Source organism: Heloderma suspectum, chromosome 7, assembly GCF_057233095.1.
Source record: "Heloderma suspectum isolate Gila_16-S chromosome 7, 16-S_ref, whole genome shotgun sequence".
Classification (NCBI taxonomy): Eukaryota; Metazoa; Chordata; class Lepidosauria; order Squamata; family Helodermatidae; genus Heloderma; species Heloderma suspectum.
Genome location: NC_139464.1, coordinates 68,316,165 through 68,340,463, shown reverse-complemented (window position 1 = coordinate 68,340,463; position 24,299 = coordinate 68,316,165). Strand labels below are relative to the sequence as shown.

Here is a 24,299-nt window from a genome sequence, read left to right as displayed (position 1 = left end):
TAAGAAACTACAACCTGCGTGGAAGCCTTCGGTTAAAGGATAGGAAATAGGGACTAAAGCAGACTGAAGAATAAAGAAAAAAAATAAGTGAACTGAAATTTTACCTCAATATCTTCAGGAAAGGTTTTTATCCACCTCCCGTAACACTGGGTATTACTGATACTGGGCTAAACGGAAAATTTCTCACCAAATACAAACTGTCCAATGACCGCTTCCACAAAAGACCTTTCTTCCTTAACATACTTGTGTCGCCCTTGCACAAGTGGTTGGTCCAATGGATTATCTGTGTTGTTATTGCTAAAGCACACGTGTGCTCAGCTAGCCATCCTTGAAGCATTTTTACAAGAGATGTCTGAATCTCTCTGTGAGAGAGAAATAAGCTGCATTTGGATGTAACACTGCACCATAATTTAGTGCTAAAGGAATGAGCTTCAGGTTCATGCACTTCAATCTCCTCTTCCGGGAGGAGGAGATTGGAAACATCTGCTTTCATTTTCAACTAACTACAGGTTTTTATTTCATCTGACGCAGGACAAATGTTGGTTAGTTTAAACTATGGTTTGTCCAAAGAAGCCAAACTCTGGTTTATGATCCTGGCTTGTTTGGTTAGGATAAACCATAGTTAAAACTAATCATAGTTCAGACCAAAGAATAAGCTGAGGTTAGTTGAAAACGGAAGTGGATGCTTCTGTTCTCCTTCTTGCAGCTGCATCAAAGTAGAAGATGGGAGAGGGAAGCAGGTTCTTTCACATAATGCTAAACTATGGTTTAGTGTTATGTCCTAACACCCTTCTATGGTTCCTCGCTACTTCTGGACAAGCACAGGAAGTATTTGGGAGCATATTTCTGGCCCTTAGGGCCAGACCTTAGATACTGACTAGGCAGAGGGACTATTTGTGAGCTCCAGAAGCTATCCCCTACCAACAACAGCTAAGTCTGAAGGAGAACTACCAGAGACCTTCCTGACCATTGGAGAAACACCAGCAGACCCTGAGGCAGGGCTTAGTCACTAAGATACCAGGAAAGCATTTGAGGCCTCCCTTACACAAGTAGGCCCAGGACCCTCCTTGCCCCTGCAGACAAGGACAGAGAATGCACCAAGAGATTAACCAGTGGTGCAAAGGTAGAACACTGCAAACTTGGGCTCTCCTCTCTTAAGGCAATTTAAGATGTCATTTGGGGATGGGGCAAGCCCAAAAGCTGAAATCAAAAAATGCCTAGCAGTAAGCCTGAATTGTGGTTTGTCAATTGCTGGTGCACCCCCACCTGAACCAGACCTTGATTCCAGGTTTCTGCTGTCTTTTGTTGTCCAGTGCTACACTTGAAGGGAGACTGCATCTGCTTTCCCAGTTGCCACCAAACCAGCCTGTACAGATGTGCATGACACCTGTTCCTTTCCCTCCATTGAGTTCCCCACTTTTCTGCCCTATGGCCTTGGATATCCCTGGAAATTCCACAGAATGTCTTGAATATCCTTGCTTCTAGGAATTGTGGGCCTAAATTGGATACGCATCCCCATTCTTAAGGTCCTGGCTAGTTGGCACTAGAATCATAGAATCATAGAATAGTAAGGTTGGAAGGGGCCTACAAGGCCATTGAGTCCAACCCCCTGCTCAATGCAGGAATCCAAGTCAGAGCATCCCTGACAGATGGCTGTCCAGCCTCGTCTTGAATGCCTCCAGTGTGGGAGAGCCCACCACCTCCCTAGGTAATTCGTTCCATTGTCGTATTGCTCTAACAGTCAGGAAGTTTTTCCTGATGTTCAGCTGGAATCTGGCTTCCTGTAACTTGAGCACATTATTCCGTGTCCTGCACTCTGGGATGATCAAGAAGAGATCCTGGCCTTCCTCTCTGTGACAACCTTTCAAGTACTTGAAGAGCGCTTCAAGACCTAAGGAAGACTAGTTTACTCATCCAATCAAAGATGGAAAATCAATCAGACAAAATCAAATAGAAGGTGAGCTTGAGATCATTGTCTGCACTAGGAGAATGACAATATCCATGTCTGAAAGTGAATCTGCTGGATTACTGTGATGTCCCTATTATCCTGCATTATTGCTGACTTCCTTAGGTCTTGTCTAAGCCTCTGCCCAAAGATCAGGATCAGCTGGGCTACGTTGAGCTCAGTCCCTGTGGCTCTCACTACTGATCTACATTGCTTATAATAGGAATCTGTTCCAAGCACAAATTAAAATGGTATCATTTCAATCCCCCCCTCCAAATGCGCCCATCCCAAACTGCACATTGTTGATTGCCGTTGAAAAACCAGCTCTGAGTAAAGTAACTTTGGTATAAGGAAAGCAGATAAGCAGAACAATCAGTGGAAGAAACTAAACCTTTTATACATCTATTAAACAAACAAACAAACAAACAAACAAAAAACAATCATGATGAGAAGTCAAGATTTCTAGAACTTCATTATACACAGTATCTAGAGTAATGTTTGTTGCCTGGAGTTTTCTAGTCAATGGACTAGAATTCAGAGCAAGTGAGTTTTATGCTACCTTGAGCTCAGTCCCTGTGGCTCTTCACTACCGATCTACATTGCTTATAATAGGCATAAAATCAGCATGCTGATGAAGCCAATTTGTTTAAGAAGTGAAATGAAGTATTAAAATAATTTGCTGAACCTGCTTTGGAACATAAGAATCAACTGTCCTTTGGTGAATGCCGCTATGAAAACTGCCGAACTTGAAAACCCATCATTACATTGTTTGGAAATCTTTAGAAGTCTATTTGTACTAGGGATGTTGGAGAATTTCTCCACAAATCTCCGGGAGGCCGAATGCCAATGCATTCGACCCCCTGAAATTGGTGGAGAAATTCTCCGACACCCCCCCCCCGGGATGGGACTTACCTCGTGTGAATCTCCCTCGTGGCAGCGGCTCCCGGCGGCGGTTCGGCGGCGGCAGCCGGTCTTCCGACTGGCTGCTGCCGCTGCCGCCATTTCCAAGTAAAACAAAAAAACAAAAACGTGATAGGCTACGTAAAGATTTACGTAGCCTATCACGGCTAGATTTTCAAAAAACACAGTGATACTCTACGTAAATCTTTACGTAGCCTATCACGGCTGACTTTGAAAAAAAAACGCGTATGCAAATGGCAGCGCCCATGGGCGCTGCCATTTGCATACGCGCTTCCCCCCCCCAAAGTCAGCCGTGATAGGCTACGTAAAGATTTACATAGCCTGTCATGGTGTTTTTTGAAAATCTAGCCATGATAGGCTACGTAAATCTTTACGTAGCCTATCACGTTTTTGTTTGTTTGTTTTACTTTACTTTTTTCTTTCGCGGCCGGAGAGGCGGGGCGCTCCCCCCCGGCCAGAATTTCGGCGGGGAGGGATGGGGCGCCTCCCCACCTGCCAAGAATTTCGGGGGGAGAAACGGAGCGCCTCTCCCCCCCGTAAAAAGCTGCAGGACCAAGTAAGGGACTTTCGTCCATCCCTAATTTGTACTCATCTGGTCCTATGTGAGACTGTTGGACCAAGGACAGGTTTATGTGCGTAATTCACACTAATTAAATAAAGTGATTAAACTAAAGGACACACAAAAAGCATAGCAGTGGTCTGTAAGTATGTTGGATATGATCAGACTTTAGACAGCTAAAATTAATTAAAGCTTGAATGCAAGTTGCCTGGTATGATGCTAATGAATTTGATTTTTCTCCTCTGCAGTGATCTTTGGTTTCATCTAACACTCTTAAAATCCACAAACTTCTTCTGCACTGGATCATCATGTAATATCTATGGCTCCCTTGATATAAGTGTTGACAGTAAAATGGACCATGCAATCAATAGGAGTGGTTTTAATTAGACAACACATACTGGTCACATTAAGCCTTCCCAAATGAGTCCATTGCAAGCAGGTTTTGCCCTGTATGGAGGAAGGTTAGGAACTGCCAGCAAAGCAGGGCTAGTATTCATTAGCCCCAAGGATTACTTTGTTCATTTTCCAAAGCCATGTTATATACACAGCAAAAGTAAATCATACTAGCAGCCAATTGTCCAAATGATTCATAATTACACGAATACCACCAGATCACAGAAAGGTCATAACAATTAAAAACAACAACAACAATTTATACGATTCTTGGACAAGAAAACAGCATTACAGTACAATAAATTTCACAACTGGAATGGCCCTATAATGGGAGCAGGATAGTGGGGTGGTGGTAGTGAAAATAACACAAATTGTTAATCAGAATAGGACTTCAGCACATCATAAATGTTTAAAAGCCATCAGCTCCCAAGTAGATAATATCATCCAACATCGTGTAAAGAACATGTTCTCACTTTATTCTCTAGGAACTGATAATGGATATAAAAATCTGTTTCAAGCCCACATTGAAACAAATACGGATATGCCTTATAACAGCCTTCCCCAAGACATTGGCCATACTGGGTGGGGTTGATGGGAGTTGTAGTCCAACACATATCAAGGGCAACAACTTGGAGAAGTCTGCCTTATACTGTAGTGTTGATGCTGCATTATAATAATCCTGTGTTATATGTGTACAAAATCCATATCTCATGCATTTATTACATATAATGAATATACCCAAGATGAACATCTAATTATTTATGATAATGTTTTATTACATAACATTTCTCATAATGCTTCTACAATGCAGCCAACTAGATAGGGATTAACTCAGCTTCGATTCTGAAAACTTTTCACCCATCTCATTCTGGAACACAGCCAAATAAAAATTAAGCTCCATTTGTCAGTCAGGAATGACCTTGAAGCAAAGAACAACAGAAGGATAATATAACATTTATTATAGTCCCTATAATATAGTAATCACAAGAAAGACCACAGCTTGGCCCTCTTTGTAAAACTCTTTAACAGACTGTAGAGGTTTTAAAAACATTTTAAGTACAGTACCATCAATATATAAGGTTACCTAATGCATTTGCAGCCTACCCAGCCATGATGCATTTATCATCCACAAACGACGTCATCAGGAAGATGGTCTCCATTCTGATCACTGCTAGTCCAAATAGAGTAGAAGGATCAGCACGGGAGGGCGAGCGATTGTTATGCCAAAACAGCAATGTTATTCTAAGCCCTCACAACTGGAAGTATGTTCAATGAAGTATTTCTGCTACACTTCCTGCTTCGTTGTTGCTTTGGCCAATCGGCCTGGGGTGATGTGTATGTCTAAGTCCCTTTGTTAGAACTGGATTCAGGTATGGGGTGTTTGTGGGACTACTAGGGTGGCCACTTGTGCATAGGGATGTCGAAGGAATCTGTAACAGAATCAAATGTGTTTGGATTTCTATGAATCCAACCCACAGATTCTGCAGCACACTGGCTTTTCTCAAGTCACATAGGTTCTGCGGACTTACTGACCATTTTTTTTAACTTTCCAGTAAATTACACAAATTCAGTCATAGAAAAATACGTAAAATTTTAAAAAAACCACAAGCCAAAAATGCACATTTCCCCTACAGGCTAAAGCATGAAAATGCGCATTGGGGGAGGGATTTGCACATTTTTGCAAGTGTGAATTTGTGCACATGTGAATTTGTGCAAATTCAGGAAATTGGGGAAAATCCAATTCTGTCAACGAGTGGACGATGGAACAAAAGGCATCCGACAATCTGCAAAACACAGATGGGATGAATTTTACAAAATCTGTACATGTCTACTTGTGCATCACCAAAAAAGAGGAAATGGATCACCAAAAAATAAGACGAAAGAGGACAGTGATTTGCATAAAAGTTACAGGTGCTAATTCATATGTACATGAATATGTACATGAATACAATTCATACATTTACAAATAATTACTATCACATCATAGTGGGAGTGTCTGTGACTAGGTGACCTGTGTGCCTACTCAGTTTGCTATCCAGGTGCTAACTGCTGATGAGCAACTTCAAGGCCCCTTCTCTCCCTTCTTATGGTTCTTTATCTTGGACTGGACAGCCCTTCAAATAGAGGATGCCTTCAAACAGAGGACTGTCTTCTGATAGCCCTTCTAATAGAAGACTGTCCTCTGTAAAGTAGGACACATGCACTGCCAGCTCCAGCTATTTGAGCATCCTTGGACAAGACACACTCAATGGGCCCCCTCCACCAGTGAATCTACCTTCTCGCTGCCATTGTCACCAGCTGCTATTGCTTCTCGTTCTTGTTCTTATCATTGCTACTGCTTGCTTGCTTGATGGACAGGAAGTCAGTGGCATTGACTGCTCCTCCTTTTCACCTCCACCACTGTCAGAGCCAGAGCAAGAGGCAGGTGAACAAGCAGTTTGCATGAACAGGAGGAGCAAGTCCAGGGGGCCCTTGTCAGTTGCCCCCTGCTGGGGTGTGGGCCCTTAGCAGGGGCCCAACTGTGCCTACCTTTGACATCACCCTGGACACATGGCCACCCCAGGAACTACATAAGGTCCACCACCAACTTTGTGGATGGTTCTACTGGGTTCCAATGGTGTGGCCCTCAGTGTACTGCTCTTAGCAAGCTCCGTGGCTTGCTAAGAGTGGAGGTTGGCAAAAGCACCATAGTCGCCAGAAAGATCTGATGGGAGAAGTGGGAAGAAGCCCCAACTGCCACATGAGATCCCTTTCCTGGGTCTTTTAGTTTAATTTGGAAGCATTGTTTGAATAAAATATTGTAGCTTTACAGTCTTATGGCATGTAACAGATCCTTCGTCTTTACAAATCAGTCTGTAATCCCACTCCAGCTCTTGACACATATGTTGCATAAGTTGGCATCTATCAAGTTCAATCGGGCCTGGATGAGTATCCATGTGCAGATTGCCCTTGCTGGATCAGGGCATTTTATTTCTTGAAATTGTAGAAAACAAAGATGTCACCATAATGTGCAACAGATGTTCAGGCTGTAACACATTTTATTAATGCTTTAGTTTCTTTTTTCCATCTTTTACACTGAATGTAATGTACACATACATATTCCACTGTCTGTACAGCCCCCCCCCCCATCCCTCACATGCACACCATCTGTTAAGGTGGTAGGGAAATTCTCTTCAATAATGCTATCTAGACTGAAAAAAGAAATATTCCAGGACATTAAATGGCAATTCCAAGAAGAGAGTTTATGCTAGGAAATAAAGGTGTATTGGCTTAGATCCTAAGATAGGTTAACTTATGGAAGTCCATCGATGGAAAGTTCCCTCCCCCCTCCAGCCACCTGTGTTAAAAAGCCGCTCCAGAGGGTGGGGTGGGGAGGCAAGACCAGCCTCAAGTAGCTGATTTGGGATGTCAAGATAGGGCAGCACACTGTTAGTTATTTAATTTTTATTGTTGTGTTTATACTTCCAGGAGAAGCACTCTTTGGATTTTTCACTTTGGGTGCAAAAAATAAACTTGGCCAGCATTGGCTACTTGGGGAGGTGGGGGGAGGTGCTGGGTGCCATTTGGTATTCCACTGTAGGAAGCAAAATATCTTGGGCCAGCCCTGGGGCTGCTGGAGGAGAGCAGAGTTGCCCAGAATCAGACTTGGATCCTAAGCTAAGGTAATTTAAGGAAGTTCATGGAAGGAAAGTTTCTCATCCACTTCTCCTTCCTGAATCCTCTCTATGCCCCATCCCACTTCGATGTGGAGCCCCCTGCTCCTGACCCCCAGGCAGACTTTTCAGGCATTGCAGCTGTCTGCAAGGGGGAGGAAGGGATGGTAAACTTTCCATCCCAAAACCTCCATAAGCTAAAGTATCTTAGGATCCAGCCAACATCTTTTTAAAGCACTACTTGCTTTTGCATTTCCCCAACAAATGTTCTTCAAGAGCTCTGACAGAATGTAACACTCTGGTTACGGCTGAAACACAAAATGACTACCTACACTGTACCCTTAGAAGTCCTCTCCATAGGGCATTTTGCTGCCTGAGAAAAAAGCACAAGATAGCACCCTCCCCTCCCATTCCATGTACAGAAGCTGCCTTCGAATCTTACTCCTACACTGGAGATGGGACAGCTTTCTCTACTATACCTGAGGGCAGTAGGCTAGCTTAGAGGGTACAGGGCACAGCATGTGGCACACACAGCTCTCTACTCCAGCAAGTTCTCAATGCTTCCAACCCCTAAGTATCTGCCACCTGAGGCATCTGCCTCATTCTGCCTAATAGGAGGGCTGGCCCTGACCATCCATTTCTAACATGAGGAGTCCTAAGGGTCACAGATACAGACTTGTGGTCTGTATGTTTCCCCCCAGCCCTGATTAGGCCTTGTTAGTTGCCACTTTATTTAGGCACATGATCCCTGCCTTCAGTGGGGTTTTCCCTGAGTGTCACCATATAAGGGCCAGTGTTGTACCACTTGCCAGAAAGTATTAGACCGATTTCAGATTTACTATAGAGCAAAGTATAGAGCAGATTTACTATAAGGCAAAAGGAAGAGGGGCCGACCAAGGGCAAGATGGATGGATGATATTCTGGAGGTAACGGACTCGACCTTGGGGGAGCTGGGGGTGGCGATGGCCGACAGGAAGCTCTGGCGTGGGCTGGTCCATGAAGTCACGAAGAGTCGGAAGCGACTGACCAAATAAACAACAAATAGAGCAAAGTAGAAAATAAATTCAAATTATAGGTTCTCCTTCCTCCAACATCTACATTAAAAATGATAATTTAAGAATATTTTGTGCTCTTTTTCCCTGTAGTGTTTTAGAAGGAAGATGACAAAAACAAACAAATATGCCTTGGGGATTTTTAAGCGTACATTAGATTCTAACACCATCTTTTCTGCCATCTCCATAAAGACTGATAGCAAACACAATGCCTGAAAACAGTTCACTCCACAGTTATCTCCACTGAAATGCACTGAAGGAAGCCAAAATGAAATGAGGCCAACCAATGCAGGCTCTCCGAACTTCTTTGAGCAAATAAAATACAGAACGACAGAGCTGGAGAGAAGCCGGAGGCTACCGAAGGCCTCTTCCGAGTCATGCCGAACATGTGCTGTGCCTGTTAGAATTATTAACAAAAAAGGGCGCTCTGTGTCTTTGCTTCAGACGGAAATGGAGGACTCAAGTGCTGCATGGCTGGAAGGACCAATAATGCAGCACAACTGTGCCAAGTCATAAAAAGAAAGTGGACAAATGGGGAGGAACAATTACAGGAACATGAAGCTAAATGGTAAGAGACATGCCTATAATGATCTACTTCCACACTGCATGCTGCTGGAGGGTACAACTGTGGTACATATATTCAGATAGAGAAAACTGAACTCATGTTTAATTAGCCTGGGGAGGGGTGAGGCCCTTCCCATTTTCTATGAACATTGAGAGGAGAAGATTAAAGAGAGGCAAGAGAGTGGTCTTCAAACATCTGCCATGCAGAAGGTGGGGCGGGCTTATTCACTGTTGCTCCAGGGGGTTGGACTAGAAGCAACAGGTGGAAATTGCAGAGAAGCAGATATAGTAAGATATAGTAAGATATACTATAGTAAGATATACTATATATAGTATATAGTAAGATATAGCCCCTTCATGGATCACTGCCTTGTTGTGGCGAAGGGGCTTGCGTAACTCAGTGAAGCCATAAGCTATGCCGTGCAGGGCCACCCAAGACGGACAGGTCATGGCAGAGAGTTCTGACAAAATGTGGTCCACTGGAGAAGGAAATGGCAACCCACTCCAGTATTCTTGCCAAGAAAACCCCATGGAACGTATCACAAGGCTAAAAGATATGACGCCGGAAGATGAGCCCCTCAGGTCGGAAGGTGTCCAAGATGCTACTGGGGAAGAGCAGAGGGTATTTCCAAGTAGCGCCAGAAAGAGTGAAGCGGCTGGGCCAAAGCCGAAAGGACACTCAGCTGTGGATGTGTCTGGTGGTGAAAAGAAAATCCGATGCTGTAAAGAACAATATTGTTTAGGAACCTGGAATGTCAGATCAATGAATCAAGGTAAGCTGGAGGTGGTCAAACATGAGATGGCAAGATTGAACATCGACATCTTGGGAATCAGCGAACTAAAATGGACAGGCATGGGCGAATTTAATTCAGGTGACCATCATATCTACTATTGTGGGCAAGAACCCCTTGGAAGAAATGGAGTAGCACTCATAGTCAACAAAAGGGTGGGAAAAGCAGTACTGGGGTACAATCTTAAAAATGATAGAATGATCTCCCAAGGCAAACCGTTCAACATCACAGTAATTCAAGTCTATGCCCCAACCACTGAGGCCGAAGAAGCTGAGGTTGATCGGTTCTATGAAGACCTACAACACCTTCTAGAACTAACACCAAAAAAAGATGTCCTCTTCATCATAGGGGATTGGAATGCTAAAGTAGGAAGTCAAGAAATCACCGGGATAACAGGCAGGCATGGCCTTGGTGTACAAAATGAAGCAGGACAAAAGCTAATAGAGTTTTGCCAAGAGAACACGCTGATCATAGCAAACACTCTTTTCCAACAGCACAAGAGGCGACTCTACACATGGACGTCACCAGATGGTCAATATCGAAATCAGATTGATTATGTCCTTTGCAGCCAAAGATGGAGAAGCTCCATACAGTCAGTAAAAACAAGACCTGGAGCTGACTGTGGCTCAGATCATGAGCTGCTTCTTGCAAAATTTCGGCTGAAATTGAAGAACGTCGGGAAAACCACTAAACCGTTCAGGTATGACCTCAATCATATCCCTGATGAATATACAGTGGAGGTGAGGAATAGATTTCAGGGATTAGACCTGATAGACAGAGTGCCTGAGGAACTATGGACGGAGGTCCGTAACATTGTTCAGGAGGCAGCAACTCAATCCATCCCAAAGAAAAAGAAATGCAAGAAAGCCAAGTGGCTGTCTGATGAGGCTTTACAAGTAGCTGAGGAAAGAAGGGAAGCGAAAAGCAAGGGAGAAAGGGGAAGACATACCCAACTGAATGCAGAGTTCCAGAGAATAGCAAGGAGAGACAAGAAGGCCTTCTTAAATGAACAATGCAAAGAAATCGAGGAAAACAACAGAATGGGAAAGACTAGAGATCTCATAAAGAAAATTGGAGATCTCAAGGGAACGTTTTGTGCAAAGACGGGCATGATAAAGGACAAAGAAGGCAGGGACCTCACAGAAGCAGATGAGATTAAGAAGAGGTGGAAAGAATACACAGAAGAAGTATACAGGAAAGATCTGAATGTCCCTGATAGCCATGATAGTGCGCTCACTGAACTTGAGCTGGACATCCTCGAGAGTGAAGTCAAGTGGGCCTTAGGAAGCATTAGTAACAACAAAGCTAGCGGAGATGACAGTATTCCAGCCGAGCTATTTAAAATCCTAAAAGATGATGCTGTTAAAGTGCTGCATTCAATATGCCAACAAATCTGGAACACTCAACAGTGGCCACAAGACTGGAAAAGGTCAGTTTACATTCCAATTCCAAAGAAGGGCAACGCCAAAGAGTGTTCAAACTACCGCACCATTGCGCTCATTTCACATGCCAGCAAGGTGATGCTCAAAATCCTACAAGCTAGGCTTCAGCAGTATGCGAACCGAGAACTACTGGAAGTACAAGCTGGGTTTCGAAGAGGCAGAGGAACTAGAGATCAAATCGCCAACATTCGCTGCATCATGGAGAAAGCAAGAGAATTCCAGAAAAATGTCTATTTCTGCTTCATTGACTACGCTGAAGCCTTTGATTGTGTGGATCACAACAAATTGTGGCAAATTCTTAAAGTGATGGGAGTACCAGACCACCTTACCTGTCTCCTGAGAAACCTGTACGAGGGTCAAGAAGCAACAGTAAGAACCGGACATGGAACAACCGATTGGTTCAAAATTGGGAAAGGAGTACGACAAGGCTGCATATTGTCACCCTGCTTATTTAACTTATATGCAGAGTACATCATGAGAAATGCCGGGTTGGATGAATCAGAGGTCGGAATTAAGATTGCTGGGAGAATTATCAACAACCTCCGATATGCAGACGATACCACCCTAATGGCAGAAAGCGAAGAGGATCTAAAGAGCCTCTTGTTGAGGGTGAAAGAGGAGAGTGCAAAAGCTGGTTTGAAACTCAACATTAACAAAACTAAGATCATGGCATCTGGCCCCATCACTTCCTGGCATATAGAAGGGGAAGAAATGGAAGCAGTGACAGATTTTACTTTCTTGGGCTCCAAGATCACCGCAGATGGTGACTGTAGCCATGAAATTAAAAGACGCTTGCTCCTTGGGAGGAAAGCTATGGCCAACCTAGACAGCATAGTAAGAAGCAGAGACATCACCTTGCCGACAAAGGTCCGTCTAATCAAAGCTATGGTTTTCCCAGTAGTAATGTATGGCTGTGAGAGCTGGACTATAAGGAAGGCTGAGCGCCGAAGAATTGATGCTTTCGAACTGTGGTGCTGGAGAAGACTCTTACGAGTCCCCTGGACTGCAAGGAGGTCAAATCAGTCCATCCTAAAGGAAATCAACCCTGAGTGCTCATTGGAAGGACAGATAATGAAGCTGAAGCTCCAATATTTTGGCCACCTAATGCGAAGAGAAAACTCCCTGGAAAAGACCCTGATGCTGGGAAAGACTGAAGGCAAAAGGAGAAGGGGACGGCAGAGGATGAGATGGCTAGATAGCATCACCGATGCAATGAATATGAACTTGAGCACGCTCCGGGAGAGAGCGCAGGACAGGAAGGCCTGGCGTGCTATGGTCCATGGGGTCACGAAGAGTCGGACACGACTGAACGACTGAACAACAACAACAACAACAACAAAGATATAGTAATTGAGAAGCACGAAGCCTCAGATTTCTGAACCTCGACTTGGGTTTGGTACCGAGTCAAAGTGGACAGACACTGAATCGGTCCAAGCCAAATCAGGCTGTTTTCCAGAACACCGAATCAGGGTCTGAGATGGTTAGGGGTTGGTGCACACCTCTAGTTTTTTTAACTTTTATTTTGTGAATTGCTCAAGGAGCTTTGGCTGTTGGGTAGGAAAGATGAGCAGTAAATACTTAAATAAAAATGACAGGATCATGGTACCATAAGACCTAAGAAAAGAAATAATGAATCCCATACATAATGGCAGTCTGAGAATATGTCAAAGAAGGGCGTGACTGTTCAAAGTAGAGCCCTGGTTAGTTATGCACCAAATGTCAAACCTAGAAATGGAAGCCAAAAAGGTTATGATGCCTCATGAATTTCTGAAAAGACTTTGGCAGAAGCTAGGAAGCTTTGACTTATTCAGATTTAAGGGAAAGACCCAGTTACCATCTATCAAAATGGAGTGTGGAAACCTGAAAAAATGACTGAGCAACATCTGGCCTCCAGATCATATTTGGTTTACACTGCTGCTGTCAACAGGAGGGACAGAAGAGGTGTACAGAACACTCCCAACTCTAGAGTCAGAGGAAACAACTGAGAATACAGATGTAGGGAACAGAGAAAAATTCGTTCAGTCCATTTTTTCCCCTAAGAACTTCCCAAAATTTGCAAATTTCTCCATAAACAGGATGGGAAAAAATTGAGAAAGAACTTGAATGAGCGAGAATGGGAGTGATTCATCCACCCAGCTCTTAAAAGTCTGGGTGTTAATCCTGGCGTATTCAACCTTGTTTGTGGTACCAAATTAAGGTTGCCACCTCTTTTTCTGACAGGCTCCTCATCTTTAACAATTTACAAGGCAGGCGGGGACGACATGGTCCTTTCCATGCTGGAAATAGCTGTACTTATTGCATTTGGCCCATGCAGATGAGTGAGAATTTTGTCTGGATTGTTTTTTTCTTAAGTTCTTATCTAATTTCTTCATAAACAGGATGGAAAGAACTTGAGAGTAAAAACATCTGAATGTGGGAGAAAGCAAGACATCCTTGCATAAGTTACAGGCAAACAGGAGCAGCGGTTTGATTTCGCTCTTTAGTTTCAGATTAGTCACTCCTGCAAACATTGACTCAATGGGAAACTAGCAAAGCCGCATTTTATTTTATTTCAGATGCTTTAAAAAAAAACCTTAAACAAAAACTTAAAGAGCAATAGTGGGTCTGAACCTGTGAGGACTACTTATGGAATAATGAAATTCTACTTAAAACACTTAGAAGCTGTATCCCTGAAATAGAAAATGCTAGAAACATCAGACAATATTTTCTTGCAACAAAGAACCTCTCACGGTTATATAAAAATATCCCTGGGGAGGCGGGGGGGAATAATCCCTCCACCTCTTACTCCACACAAATAAAATGCCTAACATTACCCCAGGCTGAATTCTAAGATTATTATCCATTAGCACAGGTCTTTTACTGAGAGATTCACAAAACAATTATTTTTTGCTCAGTTACGCCCACAGAATTCTACGCATTTGCAATGAGCTTCAAGGAAACCATTATGTGGCAGAGATGGTTCCTGTTCTACTGTAATTCTTTCACTCATAACAGCAACAACTGGCCCCCATCCAGCGCTGGCCCAAGACATTTTACTGCTTGAGGCAAAGGCAAGATGGCACCCACCCCCATTCCACATACAGTTGCTAACCAGACTGGAAGTTGAATCTTACTTCAAAGCTGGCAGTGTGACAGTATCCTCCATGCCACAGCTGGGGGCAACAGGCTAGCTTAGGGGCAGGCCATGTGGCACACACAGCTCTGTCCAACAACCCACTGCCACTCCTCACCCCTGCTCAAGGCATCTGCTGCCTGAGGCAGCTGCCTCTCTCTCTGCCTAACGGTAGGGCTGACTCTGTCTCTATCCCTGCTTGTACTTTTCAAATACATAAAACTAGATTGAATCCAAATTCCTCTTTTCTGCTGCAAACTCTGGCAACATTGATTTATTTGCATGAAAGGAGGCGGGGGACGACGACACGCCCAGACTTCCCTGTCATAACATGCTCAAAGAATGTAACTGGAACCCCAAGATAAAGCAGCTGGAGCCAGATGCGAAATGGTGGCTCAGAAGGCAGAGCCAGTTACATACTCTGTCACTATGAACCCACTAGGATGACATCCATATACAAGTACAAATCTACAACTGTATTATTATAGATCAGGAATTCTAAACAGCCTAATTTGGTAGGGGAGCCATTTGACATCAGGTGTCAAAATCTCATGCTGATCTACTAGGAATCATTCAAAGATCTACCACTAGATCCTGATCTATCTTCTTTCCATCCTTGGCATATATGGTTCTCCCTCCCCCCACTTTCTCTTCACAACAACCCTGTTAGGTAGGACCCTGTGAGGTAAGTTTGGTTGGGCGTGGAACTGAAAGGTGGCATAAATGGCTAAATCAATAAGTAAACTGCCTGAAATAAATGCCTTGCATGGGAACACAAGAGAAGCCCTGCTGTTGAAGCTTCCCTTAAGGCAGGGATGGGGAACTTCTAGTCCTCCATATTTTGCTGGACTGCAAACCCTACCATCCTGCACTGTTGACCATGTTGGCTAGTGTTGATGAGAGTTGCAGTCTAACAAAATCTAGGGCTGGATCCAGATTTAGCCATACTTAGAGTAGACCCATTGAAATCCTGACTAACTTAAGAACCACTGATTTCAATGGGTCTGCTCTAGATATGACTAAATCCGGATCCATCTTCTGCAGGGCCGCACATTTTCCATCCCTGCCCTTAGACTTCCCTAAGGGAAAACTAACCTTATCATAACACAGCCCCATTTCCTCCAAAGGAGCTTGCAGAGGTGAACTCCTTAGAAGATTGGTCCTGAAAAGGTCAGCAAGAAACAAAGCAGACATTACTGAAAGCTCAAGATCCCAAAGAATGAGCGAGTAGGGATGGGGGAGAATTTCTCCCCAAAACTTCGGGGGGCCGAGTGCCAACACATTCGGTCCTCCGAAGGTTGTTCGGGGAGAAATTCTCCGCCCCCCCTGCCCCCCGCCCCCCCCGGGATGGGACTTACCTTTCACGAATGTCCCTCCCGGCGGCGGGTCCCGGCGGCGGTTCGGCAGGTCTCCGTCAGGGGCGGGGGCGGCAGCTGGTCTTTCGACCGGCTGCCGCCGCCGCCATTACAAGAAAAGTAAAAAAAAAAAAAGAAACGCCCCTGTGATAGGCTACGTAACGATTAACATAGCCTATCACGGCTAGATTTCCAAAGTCAGCCATGATAGGCTACGTTAATCGTCACGTAGCCTATCACGGGTGACTTAAAAAAAAAAAAGCACGTACGGCTAATGGTGGCCCCCATAGGGAGCCGCCATTCGGGTTCCTTATTTGGTCCCTGTAGTCTACGTAAAGATTTACGTAGACTACGGCGAAAATAAGGACAACGCAAATAGCGTTGCCCTTATTTTCGCCGTAGTCTACGTAAATCTTTATGTAGACTACAGGGACCAAATAAGGAATGCGAATGGCGGCTCCCTATGGGGGCCGCCATTTGCATACACGCTTTTTTTTTTCTTTTCAAAGTCACCCGTGATAGGCTACGTGACGATTAACGTAGCCTATCAAGGCTGACTTTGCAGATCTAGCCGTGATAGGCTACGTTAATCGTTACGTAGCCTATCACAGGGGTGTTTTTTTTTTCTTTTGAAGTTTGCGGCTGGGGAGACGGGGCGCTTCTCCCCGGCCTGAATTTCTGCCGGGCGAGGCGGGAAGCCTCCCCCCCGGCCTGAATTTCGGCCGGGCGAGGAGGGAAGCCTCCCCCCCTGGCCTGAACTTCGGGGGGAGCAGCGAAGCGCCTCCCCCCCACCGCGAAGCAAGCTGCGAGACCAGGTAAGTGACTTTCGTGCATCCCTATGAGCGAGCGAGCGAGCAAGCAGAGAAGGTGGACTGCAATAAAACTGAATCATTCTACAAAAGCTTTTACAGAGGAATTGCTTTCTACAGGGGACGAACATGCAGATTGTAAAAATCCAAATCTCGCAGAACTGCTTGCAATGCAGACTGACAGCTTCCTTGGAACACCGGAGAAACCGTCTTGTCAAAACATCCCCTAAGACTTTCTTGAGGGAAAACCCTTTTCGTAAGATTATTCAGTTTGGCAGCTGACCCTCTCTCCATAATTGTGCACTGAAATACTGTTCTTTCCATTCCAACAAGGCAAGACTGAATAACACAGGTCTTTGGCTATACTGACAGAAGGCTTCATACTCTAAACAGAGACTAACCGGGTTCTTAATTCACACTGTTGTGCCCAGCCATGACTGCCATATGGCTCTTGGTCAGACTGCCTTTCATCATAGCAGCAGTCTTTGCTTTGCACCAATGCATTATGAAGAGAAACTCAGGTCTCCCACTAGGCCGTTAATGGAGATTTAATAGGGCAGTTATGTAAGAATGACCAACTGCAAATGTGCTTAATTTAGGCTTCAGGCAGCTTGGAGATATATATATATATATATATATATATATATATATATATATATATATATATACACACACACACACACACACACACACTCACACACACACACATACATGTATATGCATACACACACACACACAGAGTGGCCCAAAAGTAGGTATACAGTTGTTTAGAATGTTGATGGGAGGGAGGGAGAATTTTCAGTCCTCCAGTACTACTTTAGAATCCACTTTCTTTGTTTTTGACTCAAGTTCGCTGCCATCTTTTACAATATCAGTAAAATAAAACAAAAACTAAACAACTGTATACCTACTTAAGGGCCTCACTCCCCTCACTCTCTACACTTAACTGATTTTACTGTCTGTCACTCCCTGTCTCTCACTCTTCTCAGTTGTCAGTCTGACTCCACCCACATAGGGATGGAGGAGAATTTCTCCCCGAATCTTCGAGAGGCCGAATGCCAAAGCATTCGGCCCCCCGAAATTGGTGGGGAAATTCTCCACTGCCCCCCCCCGGGATGGGACTTACCGTGGCCGAATGTCCCTCTCGGCGGTGGGTCCTGGTGGTGTTTCGGCGGCGTTTTGGTGGGGGCAGGGGCGGCGGCCGGTCTCCCGACCGGCTGCCGCCACCGCCATTGCAAAAAAAAAAAACTAAAGTAAAAAAAACCACACACACACCCGTGATAGGCTACGTAACGATTTATGTAGCCTATCACGGCTAGATTTCCAAAGTCAGCCGTGATAGGCTATGTAAATCGTCATGTAGCCTATCACGGGTGACTTTGGAAAAAAAAAAACGCGTACGCAAATGGCGGCGGCCCATGGGCGCCGCCATTTGCGTTCCTTATTTTGGCACGACTGGTCTACGTAAAGATTTACGTAGACTATGGCGAAAATAAGGGAACGCTATTTGTGTTGCCCTTATTTTCGCTGTAGTCTACGTAAATGTTTACGTAGACTAGATGTGCCAAAATAAGGAACGCAAATGGCGGTCCCCATGGGAGCCGCCATTTGCGTACGCACTTTTTTTTTTTTCAAAGTCACCCGTGATAGGCTACGTGACGATTTACATAGCCTATCATGGCTGACTTTGGAAATCTAGCTGTGATAGGCTACATAAATCGTTACATAGCCTATCATGGGGGTGTGTGTGTGTGTGTGTGTGTGTTTACTTTTTTTTTCGTGGCCGGGTAGATGGGGCGCTTCTACCCGGCCTGAATTTCGCTGGCGAGGGATGGGGTGCCTCCCCCCCGGCCTGAATTTCGGCCGGGCGAGGTGGGGCGCCTCCCCCCCCCTCGCCTGAACTTCAGGGGGAGAACCGAAGCGCCTCCCCCCCACCGCGAAGGAATCTTCGAGAACAGGTAAGGGACTTTCGTCCATCCCTACCCACACAACTTCTACTCACACATTCTCTCCCCCTCCCATCAACATTCTAAACAACTGTATACCTACTTTTGGGCCACTCTGTGTGTGTGTGTGTGTGTGTGTGTGTATACACACACACACACACACCACACCAGAAGCATTCAGACCATACTGAGGGAGGTTTCAAATTCCTTCTTCCCATCGTCCATCTTTAGGGTACAGCTTTACCCAGTGTGTTAATGTGTGAGAGAAGAGAGGTCTCTTCATAAAACATTTGGCTATTCACCAGAGTTTCTTTTGGTATGTAGTAGATGAGCTTCCACTTTGTTTTAGTGACAGAGGTGCTGCACAGTGGAGGCTGGTGGCTCCGATGTCAGTGGAGTGGTGAATCCGCTCTGGGTTTCAGTCAGAACCAGTCAGAACTCTAAAGGAGCTGTCCAAGGCACTTCTCACCTTGAATAGCTCCTTTGTAGTGAGGCAGTCAACCCAGAGCGGATTGACTGCCCCACTGACATTGGAGCCACCGGCCTCCACTGGTGCTGCATCTCTAAGAGCTACATGGCAGGAAGAAAATGTTAGACAGCACAGCTGCCCCCGTTACTGCATCTCCTATGGCAGCTTTTCCCAACTTGGCATCCTCCAGATGGGTTGGACTATAGCTCCTGTTGTCCCCAGCCATCATGACCATCATGGGGCTGATGGGAATTGTAGTCCAACATGTTTGGAAGGCACCAGGGCCAGATCTACACCTCATGTCATCTCGATACGATCCCATCCCAGTAAACCTGCCCCACCCACATGCAGTGGTCCTCCCCACACATGCTTATAGACGGTAAAAAAGAAAGTGAGGATCAGCTGCACACTTCGTATTCAACATAGTGCCTAGTTTAGTCCCCAGACATAATTCACCCTGGGCAGAATCCAACAGGGTGCTTACTATTCCCTTCCCTGCCGATTCCCTGCTCCACCAATTGCATTGCACAAGTGGCCCCCACCACTTGCGCAATGGCAAGCTAGTGCTTCTGGGTGAGAAAAACTTGTTTCTGAAGGGGGGAACAGCAGGCCCAGACCCACCATTATGTGGGGTCAAGCACCTGCCTCAGGCCGCAGAGCAGGAAAGAGCAGCGAATTACACCACTCTCCCTGCCCTGCAGCTGTCTGGCCACTTACTCCTGCCTTGTGCCCCAGCTGCCCGTGGGGCTGGCCCTGTCCAACCTCTCACGGGAATTCGTGGGACCTCTCGCAATAGTTGGGGCACAAGGTGGGAGCAGCAGCCACACTGGCAGGAGTGAGCAACCGGCAGAAGCGAATTGTGCTGCTCTCCCTCCCCTGACCCTGCCAGAAGAGCCTCCACAGCTTCAGCTGCCGCCCACGTGCCCAGCCTACCTGCTCTGCTGCTTGCTCAGGCAGCTGGCTGGCCGCTTGCTCTGGTCTGCCCAATGTTTCCTGCCTTTCGCCCCACCCAGCCACCCGCCCAGCCACCTGCGGTGCTCCTACGCTGTCGTGAGAGGCTGCAATAGTTGGAGCAGAAGGTGGGCTGGCTTGTGAAGTACGTAAGGGGGAGGCCGGCCGGATGGCCAGCCAAGCAGGGACGAGGGAGGGTGTGCAGGAGCATGGGTGGCGATGGCTGCGAGTGTGGGCAGCAGACGTGGCAGCAAGAAGAGCAGGTGGGTGGGGGTGGCACTTCCATGTCCCCTGAGGTGGCAAGATACCCTGGGCCAGGCCTGGAGGCAGGCCAGCAGAGCTCACATAAGCTCTGCCAACCTGCCTCCTACTTTCTACAAGCTTTTCAGCTCATTTAGGGGCTTCCCCCAGCAAGTGCTAAATCTCCCTTGCATAAGCAGTAGGTCCTGCTTGTGCAATGGAATTGGCGGGACCCAACGCTTGTGGAAGGGAATCAGTGGGGCATAAAGGAGTCGACGGGGGTGCAAGTGCCCTACTGGATTCTGCCCATTGAGTTCAATGGGACTTACTGCCAGGTAAGTGTGCACAGGACTGCAGCAGCCTAAATCAAACACGCCCTTATCCTCCTGTAACAAATTGCCACCATTAGCCTGGAAATCAACAAGAGACTAGAGGGTCCTCCTGAGGACTTTCAACGCCTTAGGAAGAACAAGGAAACTTACCACAGTGATCACATTAGCTGCTGGGATGGGTAGATTCTCCACTTCTTGGTCCCTGTCAGTCATAGCTAAGAGATTGAGAGATGGGTCATGCGCAGGTCTTGAGAATGCTGATTTAACTATGATGGCTGGGTGCAGCTTGCTGATTTTTGCATGGGAATGGTGCCCATAATCATTCCGATCACTCGAATCCAAACTTTTCTCGATACTTTGCACATGATGATAAATGAACATTGGCTTCCTGATCTTTCTCTGATGAATTGCCAAGAAATGGTCATTGTCTCCTGAAAAGCATCCTGTTTAAAAAAAAAAAGAGGAGGAAGAGGAGCGGGATGAAGAAGACCATAATCTTGAAGTTCAACGGAACCATCTTAAGCACAATGAGTCTATTTTTCATATTATTTCTCTATTCTATTTCATAAAAAAGAAGAAAAAGCCTCATTTGGTAATTCATATTCATTACCATCCTAAGGACGAGAACTGCATTGGGGCAACGTGAAGGAACACATATGAATGTGGTACTTCAAGGTTCCTCAGCCCTACACTGAGTGTTCATAAGACTTGAAATGTGTTTCATGAAGTGCTGGTGTAATATTTGTTGACATTTTCATTTAAATGCAATTGTATTTCCCACTGACTTAAAAGCAGGACCCACACAAACACATGCAATATAGTCCATATATACACAATAATGTGTGTGTGAGAATTCATGACTACATTTGCCATAAGAGAGGCAGCACTTGACATCTCAGGTTTTGACTAGTTTGCTAAGCTCTCTAATACTATATGGTAATGCATTTGTTATTTAAAACCAAAGCAAACCAAAATCCTACAGAGATGCTGCTCTCTTCAAAATATGTTTCCAATGGCTGCAGTGAAGGATGAAATTTGCTTCTATCTCTGATATTATCAGTGCAGTTTGTACCTTGTCTGTTGATTAGGACAGGCAAGGCCTGTAGAAAAGGACAGCATGGTGGTTCTGATCAAAAACAGCCCCACAATCTTGTCTCCAAATAATTGATTTCTCATATATAATGAAACCAGATGGTGACAGAGAATTTAAGAACAAAGTTGGACCTCTACATGACAGCATTAGACACAGGAGAAAAAGGATAGATTTGAAGCCAATGAAAGATATATGGTACATCTCTTTGGAAGTGGACAAACGTCCAAGTTACCATGTTTTTAGGTTTGATCTGTGTGCGCGTCAGCTCATCACCCAGCTCTGCCTCACTGCAAGGCCTATGTGCAAAAAAAATGTCTTGCAAAGGTCATGGCGATTTCAGGGAAGAAAATCCCCAGTACTCTAAAAGCATTGAAAATGTTAACTGAAAAGATCCAAAGAAGATCTATTGCATACAGGTACATTCTAGTGACCTAATATTCTCACGGTAATTCAAGCTAGATATTTCCTTTGATTATAATCTGAAACTCTGCTCCTGATTATCTAAACCAGGGATAGGCAACCTGGTGCCCTCCAGATGTTTTGGATCATAAACCCTATAACCCCGACTGGCTATACTGGCTGAGGTTGAAGAGACCTGTAGTTCAAAATATCTGGAGGGTATCAAGTTGTCCACCCCTTATCTAAGCCATGGAGGCAATGTCTCCCTGCTGGGGTGAAGAAGAGGGTCTGTCACTGACATGATCCCAGCTTTCCCCCTGCTGGCTGGGGATGGTGGAGTTGTCACCCAAGACATCTGGAGAATACCAAGTTGGGGAAGGCTGCTTAAGTCCATCTGGCTGTTCATCTGGAGGGAAAATGGGACCGTAGCCCTTCCCATGAGCACTCTCCAAATAGGAAAGAAGAACTTTCCAAAGCAGTTGATGCTCACGTAGCATGGAAAAGAAGGTAATGTAGCAGGATTTAAGAGCAGTGGGCTTTGTAAGGCACCAAACAGAATGACAGGCTGTATTTCTTTCATGCCACCTTTCAGGCCAAAATATATCACCACCACCACCACCACCACCAGACACACACAAGGGAGCTCACAGAAAACAATGAAACATAGAATACAACTAATTTAAGACTAATAAAAAAAAATAGAAAAAGCAACCATCTTCAAACACCTCCAACTCCAACTCAGCAAATACACTAAAATAATTTAAAACACAGGCAGCAGCCATATAAACAATTAAAAAAGTAACCCAGCATCTTTAGCTAAAAGCAGAACATCGTTAAAAGGTTTTCAAAACCTATCTAAAAAGCAAGCAAAGAAGGAGCCAACCATATATCCCTTACATGTGAGTTCCATATGTATGGGGCCACCACCAAAAAAGGCCCTGTTTCTTGTGCCCACAAATCGAATTGATTTTATTTATTTATTTATTTATTTATTAAATTTATTAATCGCCCATCTGACTGGTCACCCAGCCACTCTGGGCGATGTACAACCCACCATAAAACAATTTAAAACAATAAAATTCTACCATAATTTTTTTTTTTTAAAATACCCTAACCCACCCCAAATGCCTGCCTGAACAACCACGTTTTTAATGCACGACGGAAGCTCATTAAAGAGGGGGCATGACGGAGTTCCCTAGGGAGGGAGTTCCACAGAGTGGGGGCCACCACAGAGAAGGCCCTCTCCCTCGTCCCCACCAGTCTAGCTGTCCTGGCTGATGGGACAGAGAGAAGGCCATCTGAGGCTGATCTTGTTAAGCGGCCTGTCTGGTGTTGCTGGAGGCGCTCCTTAAGATAGGCTGGGCCAGAACCATATAGGGTTTTAAAGGTCCAAACCAACACCTTGAATTTGGCCCGGAAAACAACTGGTAACCAGTGCAACTCCTTCAGCACTGGAGTGATGTGATCTCGCCGGCGGCTGCCTTTAATCAGGCGAGCCGCCACATTCTGTACCAGCTGCAGCTTCCGAACTGTCTTCAAGGGTAACCCCACGTAGAGCGCATTACAGTAGTCTAAACGAGAGGAGACCAGGGCATGTACTACCGATGGGAGCAGATGGTCGGGAAGGAAGGGGCGCAGCCGCCGTATCAGATGGAGTTGATACAGCGCTGTCCGGCTCACAGCTGACACCTGAGCCTCCATGGACAGCTGGGAGTCCAAAATGACCCCCAGGCTGCGGACCTGGGCTTTCAAGGGTAGCCGTACCCCATTCAACACCAGGTCAACATCCCCCAGCCTCCTCTTGTCTCCCACCAAAAGTACCTCGGTCTTGTCAGGGTTGAGCTTCAGCTTATTCCTCGCCATCCAGCCACTCACTGTCTCCAGACATTTGGACAGGGATTCTACGGCCAACCTTGGTGAAGATTTGAATGAGAGGTAGAGCTGCGTGTCATCCGCATATTGATGACACTGCACCCCAAACCTCCTGATGATAGCCCCCAGTGGCTTCACATAGATGTTAAATAGCATCGGGGAGAGGATGGAACCCTGTGGCACCCCACAAGTAAGTGGCCACGGGTCCGAAACCTCCTCTCCCAGTGCTACCCTCTGGTACCTGCTGGAGAGGAAGGACCGGAACCATCACAATACAGTGTCTCCAATGCCCAACCCCTCCAGGCGGTCCAGGAGGATACCGTGGTCAACGGTATCAAAAGCCGCTGAGAGGTCGAGGAGAACAAGGAAGGAGCATTCACCCCTATCCAGAGCCCTCCTCT

General features: G+C 45.6%; 1 protein-coding gene across 2 annotated transcripts in view; it reads right to left on the bottom strand.

The window, feature by feature from the left end:
• Positions 1–3,790: 3,790 nt before the first annotated feature.
• LOC146339897 (receptor-type tyrosine-protein phosphatase R-like) overlaps positions 3,791–24,299 on the bottom strand; it is a 55,058-nt gene continuing 34,549 nt past the window's right edge. Inside the window, exons 2-4 of one of the 2 annotated variants that reach the window (XM_084810524.1) lie at positions 20,685–20,977; positions 15,528–15,594; positions 3,791–4,737 (exon numbers count right to left, since the gene is read on the bottom strand). In XM_084810524.1, coding sequence (XP_084666650.1) covers positions 15,532–15,594; positions 20,685–20,977 — 356 coding nt within the window. In that variant the 3' untranslated portion in view covers positions 3,791–4,737; positions 15,528–15,531. The remainder of the gene's footprint in view (positions 4,738–15,527; positions 15,595–20,684; positions 20,978–24,299) is intronic. The other variant, XM_084810525.1, reaches the window with a different exon arrangement.